The sequence below is a fragment of the Lithobates pipiens genome, unplaced genomic scaffold (genome assembly GCF_037356315.1).
Source record: "Lithobates pipiens isolate NorthernLeopardFrog02 unplaced genomic scaffold, aLitPip1_a1.2 Scaffold_10, whole genome shotgun sequence".
Taxonomy (NCBI): Eukaryota; Metazoa; Chordata; class Amphibia; order Anura; family Ranidae; genus Lithobates; species Lithobates pipiens.
Window position 1 is genome coordinate 231,712,142 of NW_027507686.1, and position 17,340 is coordinate 231,729,481.

Below are 17,340 nucleotides of genomic sequence, written 5' to 3' on the forward strand. Positions count from 1 at the left end.
ATAAATTGCACCGACTGAAAAAAAAAAGTAACAGATCAAATGACCAACATGCAAATTACACCACTTTCTCTAATATTATCCAATGTTGGACTTCAAAGCAACAGGGATTATTGTAGCCGTGGCGTGTGTACACCCCCCACCATTGCTTCTGCAGCTAAAGGGGAATCAGTTGGTGGGGGGGGGCAAAAAATTTAGGGTTTTACTACCCCTTAATCACACGTGTGAATGAGCCCTTAAGCTGGCCATAGATGGATCAAAATTCAGCTGGGTTAGCAGGCATCGGCCACATTTCCATCTGTCTATGGGAAAACTAGTTGTACTGAAGGTGATCCATCACTCTATTTGGGTTTCTTAAATTTACAATGAAAGGCATTTTTTTAAGAAAAAGAAAAAAAAGATCTGTTAATCCTGTTAGAAATTCAGAACTGTCCTATATTTCCTTTGCACACTTCTTATGTTATCTCAAGGACTCTAGATGGACCTCTTAAAGCGGAGGTCCACCCTAAAGTGGACCTTCCGCTCATTGGAATCCTCCCCCCCTCTGGCGCCACAATTGGCACCTTTCAGGGGGGAGGGGGGTGCAGGTACCTGTACAGTACAGATATCTGCACCCACTTCCGGCGTAGATTCTGCAAAAGGTACGCCCCTTTCCGAAGAATCTACGCCCCTTTCTGAAAGTCCCTCGCTGCCTGCTGGGAAACACACGGATCCCAGAGACAGCGGGGACCATCCTTATTGCGCAGCACGACTCGGGCATGCGCAGTAGGGAACCGGGAAATGATTCCCATACCCAAGATGGCGGCGGCAGCACCCGAGAGACGATCGAGAGATCGGCTGCGGGTGCCGACATCGCGGGCGCGCTGGACAGGTAAGTGTCACTATTTCAAAAGTCAGCAGCTGCAGTATTTGTAGCTGCTGGCTTTTAAAAAAAAAAAAACGCGGACTCCCGGCGGACTCCCGTTTTAATTCTTATATTGGGACTTGTTGTGGAAATTACTATAAATGTATGTTGTCAGATGTCCTCCAGTGTCGGTTTTGCTGTAATACGCTCATGTGAGCGTATTCGCACATACAGACATTGGCGGAAGACCAGTGGCCACGATAACCTTCCTGTGGACACTGCAGATACGGTTGCTCTTTTAAGGATGTTCGTTTATACCTCGCCAGAAGACTGACCACTTCCTGGCAACTGCGTTAATGACTCCGAGCAGACATGTCTGTGTACATGGGAACTATAGCATAACTATATGAATATTATGGCCCACTGAGCAGTGGCGTACTAAGTGGGGGGGCGAGCCGCCCCGGGTGGCACACACGGGGGGGGTGTCAGGCCAGCGCCCCCCCCTCCGCAACTAAAGAGGAGACAGCGCTGTGCCTCGGGTTCGCAGCCCACACAGAGGAGCCCGAGGCACTGGCAGTGAGCGGCATTGCAGGGGGGGGGGGGGGTGCGAGCAGCACTCGAGTGGAGAGTGACATCTGTCAGCTCAGTGATCCAGGACCCAGCACAATAATCCCCTTCTCTCTGTGGTCGCGTGACTCACGTCGCGCTGCCGTTCTGATCAGTCTGGGGCAGCGGCTGTCACTCACAGCCGAGCAGAGTGAAGCCGCCTCCCCCTCCTGCATGCACAGCACTGTGTAGACAAGGAGGGGGAGGCGGCTTCACTCTGCTCGGCTGTGGGTGACAGCCGCTGCCCGAGACTGATCAGAACGGTGCAACGTGAGTCACACGATCACAGAGAGAAGGGGATTGTTGCGCCGGGTCCCGGATCACTGAGCCGACAGGTGACACTCCACTCGGGTGCTGCTCGCACCTCCCCCCTGCAATGCCGCTGCCTTGGGCTCGAGGTACACTATGGGTCCTTAGGGGAGGCTGTGCACTGTAGGGGGGTTCTTTACTGTGGTGGGTCCTGCACTGTAGGGGGGGTCCTGCACTGTAGGGGGGTCTGCACTGTAGGGGGTCTGCACTGTAGGGGGGGTCTACACTGTAGGGGGGTCTACACTGTAGAAGGGGTCCTGCACTGTAGGGGGTCCTGCACTGTAGGGGGGTCCTGCACTGTAGGGGGTCCTGCACTGTAGAAGGGGTCCTGCACTGTAGAAGGGGTCTTGCACTGTAGGGGGGGGGGGGTCCTGCACTGTAGGGGGGTCCTGCACTGTAGGGGGTCCTGCACTGTAGAAGGGGTCCTGTACTGTAGGGGGTGTGCACTGTAGGGGGGTCCTGCACTGTAGGAGGGGTCCTGCACTGTAGGGGGGGTCTGTACTGTAGGGGAAGATTCGGCACTGTAGGGGGGTCTGTACTGTAGGTGAGGATTCTGTACTGTAGGGGAGTCTATACTGTAGGGGGGTCTGCGCTGTAGGGGGAGGGGTCTGTACTGTAGGAGGGTCTGCACTGTAGGGGGGGGGTCTGCGCTATAGGGTGGAGGGGTCTGTACTGTAGGAGGGTCTGCACTGTAGGGGAGGATTCTGTACTGTAGGGGGGTCTACACTGTAGATGGGGGTCTGTATGGTAGGGAGGGGGGTCTGCACTGTAGGGGGTCTGTGTAACATGCAGAGGGTCCAGAGCTGTGAGGGGCTGTGTAATGTAAAGGGGTGCAGAGGTGCAGGGTGCTGTGTAATGTAAAGGGGTCTAGAGGTACAAGGGCTGTGTAATGTAAAGGGGTCCAGAGGTTCAGGGTGCTGTGTAATGTAAAGGGATCAGGAGGTTCAGGGTGCTATGTTATGTAAAGGGGTCCAGAGGTACAAGAGCTGTGTAATGTAAAGGGGTCCAGAGGTGCAGGCTGCTGTGTAATGTAAAGGGGTCCAGAGGTGCAGGCTGCTGTGTAATGTAAAGAGGTCCTTAGGTGCAAGGTCCTGTGTAATGTAAAGGGGTCCAGAGGTGCAGGGTGCCGTGTAATGTAAAGAGGTCCTTAGGCGCAAGGTCCTGTGTAATGTAAAGGGGTCCAGAGGTGCAGGGCGCTGTGTAATGTAAAGGGGTCAGGAGGTTCAGGGTGCTATGTTATGTAAAGGGGTCCAGAGGTACAAGAGCTGTGTAATGTAAAGGGGTCCAGAGGTGCAGGCTGCTGTGTAATGTAAAGGGGTCCAGAGGTGCAGGCTGCTGTGTAATGTAAAGAGGTCCTTAGGTGCAAGGTCCTGTGTAATGTAAAGGGGTCCAGAGGTGCAGGGTGCTGTGTAATGTAAAGGGGTCAGGAGGTTCAGGGTGCTATGTTATGTAAAGGGGTCCAGAGGTACAAGAGCTGTGTAATGTAAAGGGGTCCAGAGGTGCAGACTGCTGTGTAATGTAAAGAGGTCCTTAGGTGCAAGGTCCTGTGTAATGTAAAGGGGTCCAGAGGTGCAGGGTGCTGTGTAATGTAAAGGGGTCCAGAGGTGCAGGGTGCTGTGTAATTTAAAGGGGTCCAGAGGTGCAGTTGTGGAGAGGGGGGGTACACAGTAGTGACAAAAAGATATTGAAGGATGCAGAGGTATGCAGGGGACACAGTGGGTGTTTTTACATTTTATGGTGGGGGTGCCAGATATAGGATCCGCCCCGGGTGCCAAATGCTCTAGGTATGCCCCTGCTACTGAGCCATGGTTTTGTATGGTTCATGTCATTGAAAACAGTTGGTCGAATTGCATGTGGTTTTGTGCAGAGCCAGCTTTCTAGTGTAACCTTTGTCTCACAGAAGGCATGGCTCTGCATCTGATCGTTTACACACATCACTGTTAGTCTATTTGAATGTATACATGTCTGTGATTGGTTCTTTTGAATGAACCCTGTTGGAAGGGTTACTGTTTGTAATTTTCTGTGATGTCACTTCCCATGTAAGAAGTCATTGGCTAGAATCTGCACTTCCTGTTTGTCATAATAAAAGGCCATGCTGGCTGGTGTGAAGGCAGTGAGGCTGATGGAACTGAGAACTTAAGGATGGTTGTATCTGTTTACTTGGATGAGTGGGTTGATGGCTGAAAGGTAAGAAGTATTATATCATTGAGACAGAAATGTTATTATTAATAGAAACAGGAGATTTGGCTCTGTACTCTGCGCATGGCCAAATTTCGCTGACAGACTGCAGAACAAATAGCCTTTTAATTCCCCAATTTTGGTTGAGTAAATTTCATGCTGAATGACATTGAATCTTGCATACAATATTATACCCAAGCCTTGGTAGAGGGATATGGAGGGAATGGGTGTGGGACTTATGGGTATCCGTATGTGTACTGGGGGTTTCCCATGACACTTGGTTGGCTCGCCTCTTTAGACCCCTCCTTCCTCTCTCCCCTTTTCCCCGCCTTCTCATTCCTCCCCTTTTCTTCCCCTTTCCCTCCCCCACCTTCTTTCCCCCCTCCCCCTCCTCTCCCTTCCCCCTCCTTTCCCTTTCCCCTTCTTTTCCTTCCCTTTCCCCTCCATGTATGGAAGAACTTTAATGCAACGGGCGGTGGTAGAACTACTAAGCAACTACTAAGCAAGTGATCAAAATGTGATCACTGATAATTTGTTATTCTGTCTAGATGGCATTATTATATAAAGTCTATATCGGTGGCTCCTGATGAAGAGGACAATGTCCAAAAAAACGTGAATATACTGCATTACTAACGCTGACTGTATTTTTTCTTATGACGTACTTTGTAATCTGATTTGGAAATCATATTGCTGTCTCTTTTTTAATAATATATAAAATATAATAATATATTTTAATAGTAAAGTATGCTGTGCCTTAAAAGTCCCATGCCAATACTATAGTGTAATTATGAAATAGCCTTTATGTTGAGAAAAGGATACGGGAAGGTTTGAGTAGTTTAGCAAAAGACAACTGTGCAGGGCTGACACCACTTAAGTCACAAAACTGATGTGTGTTGGTCAGCCCACAACAGGATTTAGAAGCTGAGTGCACTTCTGGAACACCAACTAGTATTTTTCTGTACACGTGGGGTCTTTAAAGGAATAATTACAGAGATGTACTGCATATGTTTTTCACATTTATTTTGCCCTATCATACATAAATTATACATTTTTTTAATCTAACCCAGAGTTGGGCTTGGTGCCAGTATCAGCACATAAAGGGATGCCATTGATGCTGATGATGCCAAGGAGGGAGCAGATGGAGAGAGCAGGGTAATGAAAGGTGAAAAGACACAGAAAGGACAGCAGCACTTGGCACGGCATACTTCTAATGCCCTGCAGGTTTATGAAGAAGTTTTTGTCCACTTAGCAGTATGCACAAATACAGGCCAACAAGGAAAAACATCAAAGTGGATACCAAACCAAACTGCATCTCTCACTCTTCAATTAAATAAATCCGTGAATGGCTTTGGGTACATGTTCTGTAGGACATTACAAGTGAAAACTTAATATATCTATTTAAAGGGTGAGTTTACAGAACAAAGCCCCCCCCCTCCCCTCTGTTACAGTATGGTTTAACTATATCATTGCCATTGGGTGACTCTGCTGTGCCAATCTTAATTCAAAAATACATCCATAGATATTGTGGCATCACTGCACTGCTACGTATCAGTCCAGCAATTAATCATTACAGGGGCCACAAAGATCATTGATGTTTCTGGCTAGTCTTTATGTGAAAGAATGATGGATGATGTGTTTGGAGTGAGAAGTAAACATATACTGTATATACTATTGTATTTCGGTCCACTGAAAAGTAATATTTTAGTTACTGGTGGAGCATGCGGGTTGAGACATTCTTGTTAGCCTTGGATGCTGCAGCAGTAGTGAGATCTCCCTGCTATAGTTTTTTAGTTTTAGGTTTTCTCACCCACCTTTTTGTTTTTTAGCTTATAAAACATACTATACATAAAAGATCCAGATTGGTCGCCCTTCATAATGGCCACAGAAGGTGCCAAGACTGCTGTTCTACCCCACTTTCATGCATGTTTTTGTGTCTTGTATTGAACTGCATGAGGTTATAATTTTTCTATAGTATGGTGACTAGTGGTGGTTTGAGAAGCCTACAACTTGTTCACAAATGTCATTTTGGTATCTCCCGGTGCCCTCTCCTTTTTAGATATAGTTGCTCCTAGGTAGACTTTCCTCACTTCTTCCATGTCCTCTCAGTCGATGTTAGTTATTCACAGAGACAAGGCTTAGGAAAGTCACTGGGGTTGAGTTACAAAAAATGGAGAGTGCAACATCTGGTGCATATACGACCATGCCGCATAAACACCTAGAGGCTGAATTGGGGTGTATGCAGAGCTGCACCAGATTTTGCACTCTCCAGTTTTAGTAAATCAACCCAATTGTCTTCTTACATTTCAAAAGACTGGAAAAACATCCTCTGTTCTACAATAGTCTTAAGTAAAATTGTGTTGGATTCAACTTCTGTGACATTTTCCTCTTCTCTTCCTTGCTCCATCTGGGTCCCCCAAGTTTCTGTTCTTGGACCTCTCATATTTTCAATCTATACCTTCTCCCTGGGTCAGCTGATAGCCTCCCATGGCTTCCAATATCATTTATACGCTGATGACACCCAAATCTATCTCTTCACCCCTCAGCTCACTTCATCAGTCTCCTCATGCATCACTAACTTACTAACAAACATATCTGTCTGGATGTCACACCACTTCCTCAAACTCAACCTGTCCAAAACCGAGCTCATAATATTTCCTCCCCCGCGTGCCTCTTTCCCTGACTTCTCTGTCAAGATCAGTGGCACAACCATCCACCCATCCCCGCATGCTAGGGTGCTAAGTGTTATCCTGGACTCTGAAATCTAATTTTGGCCCCACATCCAATCACTTTCCAAAGCTTGCCACCTCGACCTCCACAACATTTCCAAACGATGTCCATTCTTAACCAATGAAACTACAAAGCGCCTGATTCACTCCCTGGTTATCTCCTGCTTCAGCTACTGCAACTCCCTCCTCATTGGCTTACCTTTACATAGGCTATCCCCCCTTCAGTCCATCATGAATGCTGCTGCCAGACTCATCCAGCTTACAAACTGCTCAGCGTCTGCCACCCACCTCTGCCAATTACTCCATTGGCTGACACTCACCCAACAAGTTAAATTCAAAATACTAACAATAACTTACAAAGCCATCCACAACTCTACCCCCAGCTACATGACTAGCCTTGTCTCAAAATACAACCTAATCATCCTCTTTATTTCTCCCAAGACCTCCTGCTCTCTAGCTCCCTCATCACCTCCTCCTATACTCGCCTCCAGGACTTCTGGTGAGTCTCTCCCATCCTCTGGAACTCCCTAACCCAATCTATCAGACTATCTCCAAATCTATCCATTTTTAGGCGATCCCTGGAAACTTTTTTCTTCATAGAATCCTATCCTGCCTCCACATAACAACTGTTCTTTAATTTTCTTCATCAGCTCACCCCCCACAGTTTTTACCCTTCTGTATCACTTAACTCTCCCTCCTAGATTGTAAGCTCTAACGAACAGGGCTCTCTGATTCCTCCTGTACTGAATTGTATTGTAACTGTACTGTCTGCCCTAACATTATAAAGCGCTGCACAAACCGTTGGCACTATATAAATCCGGTATAATAATAATTATGCATTTTGTTTAGAATGTCCTCAAAAATCAGATTCCCTGATTTAGTGATAGATTCATTGTTTTTCCCAGGTGTCTTTAATAGGAACTAAGTCAATTACAGGCATCCTCTTAGATAGGTGATTAATTTTTGGTGAGATAGTCCCAAAAAGTCTTACAGACTAAAAGGATACCAGGCTACAGCTTTTCCTATCATATTGGTAAATGTGTTGACAAGGCTTATATTATAGTAGAACTAAAACAGCGAAATCACATTATTTAGCATGGGTCAACCTTGCTAAAACTCTGCCCAATGGCAGGTATCAGATGTAACCCCTGATACTTCCTAAGGGTTCCACCGGATGAGAGTCTTTGTCTCCAACGTCTAGCATCAGATTAATATTGCACCAGACACAGCACACACTCAGGGCTGTCTTAATGCATGCGCACCCCCGGGCACTGCTCAGGGGCCCCAGGTGAATGGGGGCCCTATGATAATCTTGCAATACATCATACTTGCCAACTGTCCCGGGACAGTCGTGCTTTCTACTAAGCTGTCCTGGGATGGCCATATTCTGAGCAGCATTCCAAAAACTGTACTGTGCCCTTCCGATCCCAGTACTGTGCCCTCCTAGCTCCCCCTGTATGGTGCCCTTGTGCCCCCCCCCCCCCTCCTCCGTAATGTGCCCTTTGTCTTGATTAGTCTTTAATTTTTGGTATGTTTTCTTTTTGTTTAAAATCAATTTTATTAAAAGTACTAATAAATATGCGTTTCATTCTATGAACTACTGTATTTATACTTTAATTCTTGAGGGTAGATGCGTAAATTGGGGCAGGCTGGTAGGGGCCCCAGAGTATTACTTTGCCCAGTGACCCATGATACTGTTAAATTTAATACCATTTAATATTTGGAATCTGTATAGACTGACCTGTGATTAAACTGGAGATAATTAAAGGAAGGATCAACATCTTCAGCATCCTCATGAGAATGTCTCCTGGAAAGGCTATCACCATTATGATATCGGGGTGGATGGGAGAGGCCATCCGAAGGAGACCACCAAGCACTGCTCCCAAAATGACACCTGAAAGAAAAAATGAGGGACAGACATTAGGGAAGAGTCAGGATAATGACAGACAGCACGAAATACTAAGAAACCTCACAAGTGGCCCAGTATTATAATCTGTCACAGACTAAATCTGGCCATAAACGGAGCAAATTAATCAGAAACCGACTGAGGTGTAAACTCTGGGTAGCCCTGTTGGCACATTATACCCAACATCCTTCGATCGGAAAATACAAGGACCTAGGAGGAAAACTGTTGGCCGAACAGTGGCCTTATCCAATCAAATGCAGCCACCATTTGGGTATTCTGGCTGCCGCTTATTGACAAGACTTATCTGTTAAAGTACTTTTGACAGGTATAAAAAGACTATTTAATCCAGTTATATATTCTTTAAAAAAAAATGTCATCCTCCAGCCATGATCTGCATGCATTGCACACAGAAGCATAGAGACTCAGGAATAACATCACTGGGTCTTAAATGAGATATACAAAATTATAAAAAAATAAGTATTTAAAAATTGAATTAGCACTTTTACCACTTCAGCTCCGGAAGATTTACTTCATGACCAGGCCATTTTTTGCGATACGGCACTGCAGGACTTTAAAGCCCCGTACACACGAGCGGACTTTTCAACATCCAAAGTCTGACGGAATGATTCCGGCAGACTATTCGATCGTGTGTGGGCTGCAACGGACTTTTGATTCGCAAAAGTCTGACAGACTTTAGAAAATGGAACATACTTCAAATTTTTCCGACGGAACTCCGCCGGACCCAGTTCCTACCGAAAAATTTGCTCGTGTGTATGCTATTCCGACGGACTAAAACCGACGCTAGGGCAGCTATTGGCTACTGGCTATGAACTTCCTTATTCGAGTCCAGTCGTACGTCATCACGTTCGAATCCGTCGGAGTTTGGTGTGATTGTGTGTGGCCAAGTCCGCTCATTCGGAAAGTCCGTCAGAACTCTGTCAGAACTCCGGCAGAACTCCGGCAGAACTCCTTCGGAAGTCTGTCGGACATAAGTCCGCTCGTGTGTACGGGGCTTAACTGATAATTGCACGGTTGTGCGACACTGTACCCAAATTTACATCCCACAAATAGAGCTTTCTTTTGGCGGCATTTGATCGCCTCTGCGTTTTTTATTTTTTGCGCTAGAGGACGACCAACAATTTTGAAAAAATATATATATGTTTTAACTTTCTGCTATACAACATATACAAATAAAAAATGTAAAAAAAAACAAATTTATTCATCAATTTAGGCCAATATGTAATCTGCTACATATTTTTGGTTAAAAAACCCCAATAAGCGTATATTAAATGGTTTGCGCATAAGTTATAGCGTTTACAAACTATGGGATATTTTTATGGAATTTTTTATTTATTGACTTATTTTTACTAGTAATTGCGGCAATCAAAGACTTATAGCGGGACTGCGACATTGCGGTGGATAAATCGGCACTAAGTGACACTTTTTTGGGGGAACCAGTTATACCAATACAGTGATCAGTGCTAAAACTATGCACTGTCACTGTACTAATGACACTGGCAGGGAAGGGGTTAACATCAGGGGTGATCAAAGGCTAAAATGTGTTCCTAGGGAGTGCTTGCTAACTGTGTGGGAGGTGCGTGTACTGTGAGAAGGCAGAGCTCAGGGTTTCTGCTTAGCAGAAACACAGGATCACTACCGCCCCTTCTCAAAGAACGGTGATCTGCCTTGTTTACATTAGCAGACTGCCATTCTGCTGCTCTCGGCAACAATCGGCGGGTCCCGATGGACATCGCCCAATCACAGCAGGCCAGCGGTGGTGCACGCCCCAGATTCGGAAATGAAGAATTACTTACAGGTACATGACTATAAACAGAGGAGCCACCTTGCCGCCATATATACACTGCCTTGAAAAAGTAGTCATACTCCTTGACATTTTCCACATTTTGTCATGTTACAGTCAAAAACATAAATGTGTTTTATTGGGATTTTATGTGATAGATCAACACAAAGTGGCACATAATTGTGAAGTGGAAGGAAATTGATAAATGATTTTCCAAATTTTTTACAAATAAATATGTGAAAAGTGTGGTGTTCATTTGTATTCAGCCCCCTTTACTCTGATACCCCCAACTAAAATCTGGTGGAAACAATTGCCTTCAGAAATCACCCAATTAGTAAATAGAGACCACCAGTCTCAGTATAAATACAGCTGTTCTGTGAAGCCTTCAGAGGTTTTGTTAGAGAACCTTAGTGAATAAACAGTATCCTGAAGGCCAAGGAACACACCAGACAGGTCAGGGATAAAGTTGTGGAGAAGTTTAAAGCAGGGTTAGGTTATAAAAAAATATTCCAAGCTTTGAACATCTCACGGAGCTCTGTTCAATCCATCATCCGAGAATGGAAAGAATATGGCACAACTGCAAACCTACCACGACATGGCCGTACACCTAAACTGACAGGCCGGGCAAGGAGAGCATTAATAAAAAACGTTTACGTTTTTGGTTGTAGCATGACAAAATGTGTAAAATTTCAAGGGGCAGGAATACTTTTTCAAGGCACTGTATACAGTATGCGGTCGGCAAGCGGTTAACAAGTGCGGTAGGGAGGAACCTGGGAAAGCTAAATATACGCAGATTAGAATATAACTAGATTGCGCTCTGCAGTCACTTTTGCAGCAAGTGTTTTCTTATTCCGGGTCACAATCCTGTGCAATGTCCTTTTGCCTCTTTTGGTCAGTTGACCAAGACGACCTCACTTATGCTTTTACAGACGGTGTTTTCCTGGAAACTGTATATGCTGTGATACTGTACCTCGCACCGCAAATAAATTGGCAACTTCAGTCACGGAGGCACCAGCTAAGCGGCACCAACAATTTGCCCTCTTTGAAGCTCAGTAAGCCCTGGCATGACTCTGTATTACTAGCAGAGCATGCAGTGAATGACGAAAGTGAGGCTTCCCACTTGTTAGTTAGGTGTCTCATAAAACAGTAGAAGAAAAAGAATGTTACATCACTTCCACTTTCAATGTGAAACGTATCATCACTTTCACACCTGAAAATCGTGTAGTCTTTCAGTTTTTTTTGTCCAAGCCCCTGTATGGATCATTGTCCCTTTCTGGGGCCCCCAGAACTGTGACTGAGCTGTCATGGACTGATGTCAAGTCAAGTACTGATGATCAAGACGTAGTGGGTTGAACTTCCAATGACCTTATCACTGTGCAGGCCATGGCATTTCATCAGTTGGCATAAATCGGTTAAGAATTGGTAAATATTTTAATGGCCATAGACTGGGCACAGGTACACTTTCACACTACTTGCCGACCACCCCACACACCTGCAGAGCAGCGTCTCTCTTGCACAAAATCACGTACCAGTACGTGATTTCGCCTTTTCAGGTCTGCAGCGCACGTGCGCCTCCAACAACCAGCTCCCACTGTGATTGGGCACAGTGGGAGCCAATCCGATATCCGCCGGGACCCACCAATCATTCCCAAGAGAGGCATAACAGTGGTCTGCCAATGTAAACAAGGCAGATCACCGTTCTGTGACAGGAGAAGACAGAGATCTTGAGTTTCTGTTAAGCAGGAACACGGATCTCTGTCTTCCCACAGTTAAAACACCTCCCCCACACAGTTCCCTAGGGACACATTTAACCCATTTGCCCCTGATGTTAACCCCTTCCCTGCCAGTTTCATTAGTACAGTAATGCCCCGTACACACGGGAGGAATTTCCGACAACAAATGTTCGATAGGAGCTTGTTGTCGGAAATTCCGACCGTGTGTAGGCTCCATCGGACATTTTCCGCCAGAATTTCCGACAAACAAAATTTGAGATCTGGATCTCAAATTTTTCCGACAACAAAATTCCTGTTGTCGGAAATTCCGGTCGTGTGTACACTACACAATTCCGACGCACAAAATTCCACGCACGCACGGAATCATGCAGAAGAGCCGCACTGGCTATTGAACTTCAATTTTTTTGGCTCGTCGTACGTCACCGTGCTCTTGATGTTCTGAATTTCTGACAAGATTTGTATGACCGTGTGTATGCAAGACAAGTTTGAGCCAACATTCGTTGGAAAAAAACCACAGATTTTGTCAGAATGTGCGATCGTGTGTACGCGACATACTTTTAGCACTGATGATCACTGTATTAGTGTAACTAGTCCCCAAAAAAGTGTCAAAAGTGTTACTAAGGCTGCATTCACACCTGAGCATTTTCAGCTCATAAAATACTTATAAAACACCCGAAAAAACACCTGAAAAATGCCCAACAATCAAAATCCCATTCATTTCAAAGGCACCTGTTCACATCTGAGCATTTTGTCACTTGAAGCAAAATGCCTGAAAAACGCCCTGAGCTCAGAAAAGAACATGAGCTTCTTTGGGGCAGATTACAGGAGTTTTTCTGCCTTTTACTGAACAAAACTGCCTCTAAAATGCGGTAAAAAACACAGTAAAAAAAATGCGGCAAAATGGCAGTAAAAACGCGCTACTTTGAAACAACGCTCAGGTGTGAATGCAGCCTTAGTGTCAGATTTATCGCAGTCCCACTATAAGTCGCTGATCGCCGCCACAGTAAAAAAAAATATATATATACAAATTCCATAAAAATATCCCATAGTTTGTAGACGTAATAACTTTTGTGCAAACCAGTCAGTATACGCTCACAGTTTTTTTTTTTTTTTTTACCAAAAATATGTAGCAGAATACAAATTGGCCTAAATTGGTGAAGAAATTCTATTTTTTTTATTTTTTTTTATTGGATGTGTTTTATAGGAAAAAGTTAAAAATATTGTTTGTTTTTTCAAAATTGTTGCTCTTTTTCTGTTTATAGCGCAAAAAAAAAACACAAAAAAAATGCAGAGGTGATCAAATACTACCAAAAGAAATATCTGTTTGTGGGAAAAAGAGGACATCCATTTTTTTGTGTACAGCGTCGCAGGTCCACGCAATTGTTGGTTAAAATAACGCAGTGCCGTATCGCAAAAAAAGACCTGGTCATGAAGGGGGGTAAATCTTCAGGAGCTGAAGTGGTTAAGCAATCCTCACTATACCTATCAGTTAGTGTAAGCCCTTGTACACACGGTTGGACATTCCGACAACAAAATCAGTTGGATTTTGTCTGACGGATTTTGTCTGAAACTGGTGTTGCATACACGCGGTCGAACAAAGTTGTCGGAAAATCCGATCGTTCTTAACGTGATGACGTTATTTAGTTATGACAGGACGACGTTCAGGCTAGTAGCTAATAGCTTTGGTCTAGGAATTCGATCTGAGCATGCATGGCCCTTTGTCCGATTGGAATTCTCTACAAACGATCGGATAAATTCCGATCGGATCATGTTGTCGGAAAATTTTTATATCCAGCTCTCAAACTTTGTTGGTCGGACATTCAGACAGAAACAGTCAGATAAAGCCCACACATGGTCGGATTATGCGACAACACGGTCCGATCGGACTTTTTCCTGTCGGAATGTCCGACCGTGCGTACAAGGGCTAAGATGTACTTAGATACACTTTTGCTTTTTGTAACCATCCATGATATACAAATTATGCTGTATTTCTGTTATACGATGCACTATGTACACTACACAGTTCCTTTGGTCTTCCCTGCATGCTTGACAATAGCCTGAAATATAACATGAGAACATCTTGCTTTAATTATCCATCCTCTATTACTTCTGCTAATGAGGGTTTCCAGCCAAAACACATTTCTAAATTACTCATTAGCTAAGAAAAATATATTTGAAACCCATCAGCAAAGCCTTGCTATTTTGAAGACTCGATAAGAGAATCCTAAGAGACCACTCTAGGCTGTCCTTCTTTATGAAAGAGTCTTAAAGGAAGCTGTTGCCTGTGGTAACTAATCAAAATTTTAATTTGCAGCCTGGAAAAATGACTGGCTGGAATCTGATTGTTTGCTATGGGCGACATAGGTCTTTCCAGTTTTACAATGAGATGCAGAATGTAAGGCTATATGTAAGGGTAAAATAGAAAAGGAGAAATGGCCCAAGAAACAGAACATGCACAGCATAACAAATCACCATTAAAATACAGAGCAAATGAGAATCATGAGGTCAAAGAAACTGCCTGAAGAGCTCAGAGACAGAATTGTGGCAAGGCACAGATCTGGCCAAGGTTACAAAACAAATTCTGCTGCACTTAAGGATCCTAAGAGCACAGTGGCCTCCATAATCCTTAAATGGAATTGGGGCGACCAGAAGCCTTCCTAGAGCTGGCCGTCCGGCCAAACTGAGCTATCGGGGGAGAAGAGCCTTGGTGTGAGAGGTAAAGGAGAACCCAAAGATCACTTTGGCTGAGCTCCAGAGATGCAGTCAGGAGATGGGAGAAAGTTGTAGAAAGTCAACCATCACTGCAGTCCTCCACCAGTCGGGGCTTTATGACAAAGTGGCCCAACGGAAGCCTCTCCTCAGTGCAAGACACATGAAAGCCTGCATGGAGTTTGCTAAAAAAACACCTGAAGGACTCCAAGATGGGGAGAAATAAGATTCTCTTGTCTGATGAGACCAAGATAGAACTTTTTGGCCTTAATTCTGGAAAAAAACAGGCACTGCTCATCACCTGTCCAATACAGTCCCAACAGTGAAGCATGGTGGTGGCATTATCATGCTGTGGGGGTGCTTTTCAAGATGAATGCGGCCAAGTACAGGGATATTCTGGACGAAAACCTTCTCCAGAGTGCTCAGGACCTCAGACTGGGCTGAAAGGTTTACCTTCCAACAAGACAATGACCCTAAGCACACAGCTAAAATAACGAAGGAGTGGCTTCACAACAACTCCGTGACTGTTCTTGAATGGCCCAGCCAGAGCCCTGACTTAAACCCAATTGAGCATCTCTGAAGAGACCTAAAAATGGCTGTCCACCAACGTTTACCATCCAACCTGACAGAACTGGAGAGGAACTGCAAGGAGGAAAGACTCATGGCTGTATTAGATCAAAAGGGGGCTTCTACTAAATACTGAGCAAAGGGTCTGAATACTTAGGACCATGTGACATTTCAGTTTTTCTTTTTAAATAAATCTGCAAACATGTCAACAATTTTGTGTTTTTCTGTCAATATGGGGTGCTGTGTGTACATTAATGAGGAAAAAAAAATCAACTCAAATGATTTTAGCAAATAGCTGCAATATAACAAAGAGTGAAAAATTTAAGGGGGTCTGAATATTTTCCGTCTCCACTGTAGACTGGTAGAAATGTACAATGCAGTGAGACCTTCCATAACTCAAACTGCTGACCCTTCCTTTACCAGTCTTCTCTGCATTGGAATACAGGAATTTAATACAGATTCAGGCTCACCATTTAATATCCCTCCCTGGTCTGACAAACCAAATACGACACAAGGGAAGCTATTGGCTACTGGCTATTGGACTTCCTTTTTTAGTCCTGTCTTAAGTCATCACGTTCAAAATGAATGGACTTTCGAACGGAATTAGTCTGTTCGTGTGTGGCCAAGTACATTCGTTCGGAAAGTCAGTCGGAACTCCACCAAAAGTCCATTGGGAAGACCGTCGGACCTAGTCTGCCGGAAAGTCTGGTCGTGTGTACGTGACATAAGGCAAAAATATCTTTTGGGTCAGCAAGTGGTTTGTGTACTTTTTTTTTTTGTCTTGGGACTAAATTTTTATGAAATTTAATATAATGTATGCATGGTTATCCCATTCACATATGTAACAAGAGTACTTGGTATAGCTGATCTGCATTCCAAGCTTCTACACAGATATAACAGTTGTACTTGGTATATTGGATGTGCTTCAACAACAATTCCTTGTTTTTGTATGTTTCCCTTATGTGTGCAGCATAGTCAATAGGTATTGCAAATTGCAAAAACGGAAGATTTCTATCAAACGGTTTGCAATAGGGTAAACTACTTACTAAGTTATTTTTGTGATCAGAAGCCAAAAATCTATAAGATACACCAAAAAGTGCTCAGGAAGAAAATCTTTGTCCAGTGTTATCTGTTTTCAACCTTCATGCTCATAGTTTAATACATGATATACATCTCTTTTATTCTATATTTGTAGCAGATCTTCAGGAGGGGATATTTGGCAGCAGAAACACAAATTGGTACACAGGTTATAACAGTGTTGACAGCTGCAGTCAGACCTCAAGTATCAACAAGTCAGTCTAAGATGGTGGAAACTTCACCAAAGTAAAATAACTGCAGGCGGTCCTTGGAGAGCCAGCCTCTGAGGTAGACAGTCAAAAATAGTAAAACAGATGGGTATTCTGGATCATCACTGTTACTTCACCTGCTGTGACTGACAGTGTCTCTTGGCCTTTACTAACACTATACTGACAGCAACTGCTGCCAAGTTGTTACTCCGTGAGGAGAGTTCAATACTGGTTCTAATATAGATCTGCAAAGTCACTATTTTCTTCAAATCCATCCAGGTTTAAGCCTGTGCCCTGATGAAGTGGAAGTGGTGTTGCCCTCGAAACATGTTGGATTATTTTAGATTACTTTTTTTTTACCAACAATTAAAATGATCTTAAACTCCTTTATCTTTGGTCTGGTGCTTCTTTCTTTATTTCTATGGTTTGAGCTACTGTTGGGTGCCCATCGAAAGGAAGCCTTGCTGTGTGGGAATTGCATCACTAACGCTTTTGAATACACATGCAGGTCTAAAGGTTCCCAGTATGTCTTTTAGCATGTTGTTCAGGATGCCACATTATTGGGGGGCACACCCAACAGTGCTCCGTACTGTAGAATGGGCCTCAATGGCCTTCACAACCTGCAGAGCTGGAGCTTTTTGGCCTCCTTGGCCAGTCACGTGTCATCCAAGCTCCTCT

The 17,340-nt window shown here is 44.3% G+C and overlaps 1 protein-coding gene across 3 annotated transcripts in view; it reads right to left on the bottom strand.

The window, feature by feature from the left end:
- SLC1A2 (solute carrier family 1 member 2) overlaps window positions 1-17,340 on the bottom strand; it is a 174,533-nt gene that overhangs the window by 48,155 nt on the left and 109,038 nt on the right. For all 3 annotated transcript variants that reach the window (XM_077462937.1, XM_077462926.1, XM_077462948.1), the window contains exon 3: window positions 8,402-8,554. In XM_077462937.1, coding sequence (XP_077319063.1) covers window positions 8,402-8,554 — 153 coding nt within the window. The remainder of the gene's footprint in view (window positions 1-8,401; window positions 8,555-17,340) is intronic.